The sequence below is a fragment of the Pygoscelis adeliae genome, unplaced genomic scaffold (assembly GCF_000699105.1).
Source record: "Pygoscelis adeliae isolate BGI_AS28 unplaced genomic scaffold, ASM69910v1 Scaffold108, whole genome shotgun sequence".
Classification (NCBI taxonomy): domain Eukaryota; kingdom Metazoa; phylum Chordata; class Aves; order Sphenisciformes; family Spheniscidae; genus Pygoscelis; species Pygoscelis adeliae.
Genome location: NW_008825498.1, coordinates 1,902,467 through 1,905,859, shown reverse-complemented (window position 1 = coordinate 1,905,859; position 3,393 = coordinate 1,902,467). Strand labels below are relative to the sequence as shown.

General features: G+C 40.0%; 1 protein-coding gene across 1 annotated transcript in view; it reads left to right on the top strand.

Annotated features, from left to right (window-relative positions):
• Positions 1 to 863: 863 nt before the first annotated feature.
• LOC103923186 (cytochrome b-c1 complex subunit 8) overlaps positions 864 to 3,393 on the top strand; it is a 10,145-nt gene continuing 7,615 nt past the window's right edge. Inside the window, exon 1 of the mRNA XM_009331465.1 lies at positions 864 to 907. Within this exon, the coding sequence (XP_009329740.1) occupies positions 864 to 907 (44 nt within the window). The remainder of the gene's footprint in view (positions 908 to 3,393) is intronic.

Here is a 3,393-nt window from a genome sequence, read left to right as displayed (position 1 = left end):
TGCTTTGGGGACCTCGGTAGGCATGTAAACAAAGCAACAGGCCCTCTTGGGCATATCCTCCTCATACAGGTTTTTCCCTTGCCCGAGGAACTGAGACAATTATAACTTTTGCATTATAAAACTTATATAAATAAGTTTTGCATTATTTTAGGTTCTAAAACCTGATTACTGTAGAAAAAACCACAGTGTTTCACCATCTCTCTAAAGTACATCATCACTGCTGCTGGCTTCTTACCTACCTGGTACAGCAATACCCTGCAGACACCAAACAATATTTGAGATGCAGTCACAATCGTGGCTGTGCGCCTAGCTGTGTGTATCTATTTTAGGTCCTTACAAAACTAGCATTATCCTACTGCTTGAATGGTTCGTAATGTTTAATATATTCATCCTCAGAGCACCCCTATAAGGTAAGGGACATACCAGTGTACTCTGCCAACTCCCTCTCATGGGGCCGGCTTCCATTGTTCACCCGTTCTGTTTTCAGACAAGATCTTCATGCTGCCCCTGATGCAAACAACAGCAATGCTCTCGTATAATCTTCTTTAAATCCCTAAAACTGCTTTTCTATGATGCCGACAAATACAAGATAACTGTTCGTATGCTAAGTCCCTTCTCTTGTCCTATATTTAGATTACAAACTCTCTGGGCAGTTTAGTCTGTATTTATGCAGCACACAGGAAAGTGGGCTCACGGTCCATTAGGGAAATTTCTAGGTTCTATAGATAATTATAATAAAGTGATAGTAAATTAAAACATAAAGAAAACAAACGATACATGCAAAGCTGCATAGGTAGTAGGAGAAGTAGTCTGCAAGAAAAAAGGAATTCATAAACTATCCATCAGTGCCACAGCTTATGTCTATGTCTAGGACGTTCCGGTTCTTTTCCGAGCTCTTCAAGGTGGCTGACCTTTCAGCTGGGAAAATAAGTCTTCCATGGGACAATTACAAATGTGATAAACGGGGAAAATCTCATCCACTGTGTCCATGAAAAGCAGCTCAAATGGCAGGTATGACTACACAGACTATGGAGACTGCTGTAATGATCAGGTACAAGAAGGCAGCTAGGAACAGAGAGGCAAATGGAGCCCAATCTTCTGGCTATCATCAGTTTCAGGGATTGCTGATATTATCGTCAAGGAGATAAAAATGGGCTGACCTCAGCATAGGCTGCTATCAGCAGCGATAAAAAAAAATCTTTGTTTTACACTGTCGTCATAAAATCAGTGGTACACAGTTTTTTAGCTCTGACTCTGTCTTGTCAAAAAATGACATGTATATATGCACTGGTTCCTTAAAATAATTTGTTTGATCTTTTTGGTGTATGGCAGGAAGAAGCTATTAGAAGTAACAGGAAACGTTTCTTCTTTTTAAATTGTTAGAAATTGCTACAGCTCACATCTGTATAGCAGACATGTAACTCAGCTGTTACTCTGCATGGGCAGTTAGCTAAGTTTCTGCAGTGTTATTAATAGGTCCTGCAGAGAGCACCTGATGTTGCTTGTATTTCAAAGTCCACTGAATCAGCTCAGTGAGCCAAAATGAAAACACTTTGTTTATCGGGGCATAACAGCTATACCTGTGATTAATGCTCTTGCTCCCTTGTGGAACCAAATGTACATCATTATCTAGCTACAGGGCAAAGCTACACATTATTCAGCTCCGTTTTATAGAAATTTAAAAATTATTATTAGTTTGTGGTAGTACACTCAGTGTTTCCCAGGGGAAAAAAGGAAAATATAGTTTCTGCTGCAACAATCTAATGATTAATAATAGAGAGAATAAATATTTAAGATATATAAAACATGAGACTATCAATCTAATAATGGTCTGGATTTTAAAAAGATATGATGAAACTAATCTCCTTGGACGTTGTGTTTTACTAAACAAGTCTTTAATATCTTAAATGCTTGTGCACATGTATTTGCAACTACCTACAAGTGTGGGTATGCCAGCATCTTCACTCAAATATAACTGCAATTTATAACTCCTCAGCAAATGTGTCCAAGCATTGAGAAACCTGAAGTCCAGTAAAAAGGCACAGTTTGGATGAGAAACTGGCTTTGGCAGTGAGTGTGGCTTACGGGGCGCTCTCTTTCCTCTTTCATTCCCTCTCCTAGCTCCTGACTCCCCTGCAAGTCGCTAGGCTTCAGCTCTGCGCGTAGGGATTGGTGTGGCTGTGCTGGATCAGCAATCTGTTCAGGGGAACTGGGTTTCAGAGGAAAAAATGAACGGCAACATAAACTTCAGTTTTCTCCCTCTTTATTATAGGCTAGTGCAGAGCAAAGGAAGTCCAGTTTATTAGGAGCTGCTCAAGAACTGCCTAAATTTATAAATACATTCATGGGAAGACTCTCAGGCTTCAGTAATGTTAAGAATCTCTGCATTCCTATAGCCACTCTCAGAGCATTTCAGCTCCTATTTATGTACTGAAAATGATCACATTTTCTAAAGGGTCTAGTACTCAACATGCCATAGTCAAATCAGCTGACCTATTAAACATTTCCACAGGTCTAGACCAACCAGTTACTAAAAATATGAAAACTTAGCCCTAAGATCCTTTGAAAGCCTCCACAGCATCTAGAATCATAGCATCATTTAGATTGGAAAAGACCTTTAAGATCATCGACTCCAACTGTAAACCTAGCACTGCCAAGTCCACCCAGTCAGACACCAGGATGAAGGAAAATAAACAAGATCTAACCTCCCTCTACCCCAAAGCATCACAGGAAGCTAATCAGCATTATGCGTGACCACGAGATCAGAAGCAGTTGTGTTGATGGCCTCCCAGCCATCACTACAGCAGCTCCCAGCCTCGCCCAACAGAGCACAAGGCAGTTTGCATTAGGTTTCTCCCTGTCATTACAGTCAGCGAAGGTGCCTGATGTATCGGTTCAAGTCAGCTATATTTGGACTTTGACTTCTCTGCTTAGATTTCCAACAAGACAGCTAATAAATGTGATGAGTTTTACGATCAGGCCACTAGACTATGCAAAAGAGCGGAATATATCTGGTCAGGGCTAGGTTTAAATCTACAGTTACAAATCTCCATGTCCTTTCATCTGTTTCATGAACTTTTCAGTCTACTTAAGTAAATTTTTCAAAAGCTACATGTTTAAGAATACCCTCTTGAATGCAGTGTATATATAAAAAGATGTAAGATTATTTTGGCACTCACCATACAGAATTACAGTTAAGGATTTGCTATGCCTTTAGGATCCAGAAGTACCACTCATGTCCTGTTGAGCCCTGAATTATTCAAGATAGGCTTAATTGTTCTGAGCTTGTCCAGTGGTTTCGGTGAGGTAAAGCAAATACTCACTTTTTGTTGGATTAATTTCCTACCATTTCAGCTCCCTGACTGGACCCACCACAAGGTCTGATAACATCAA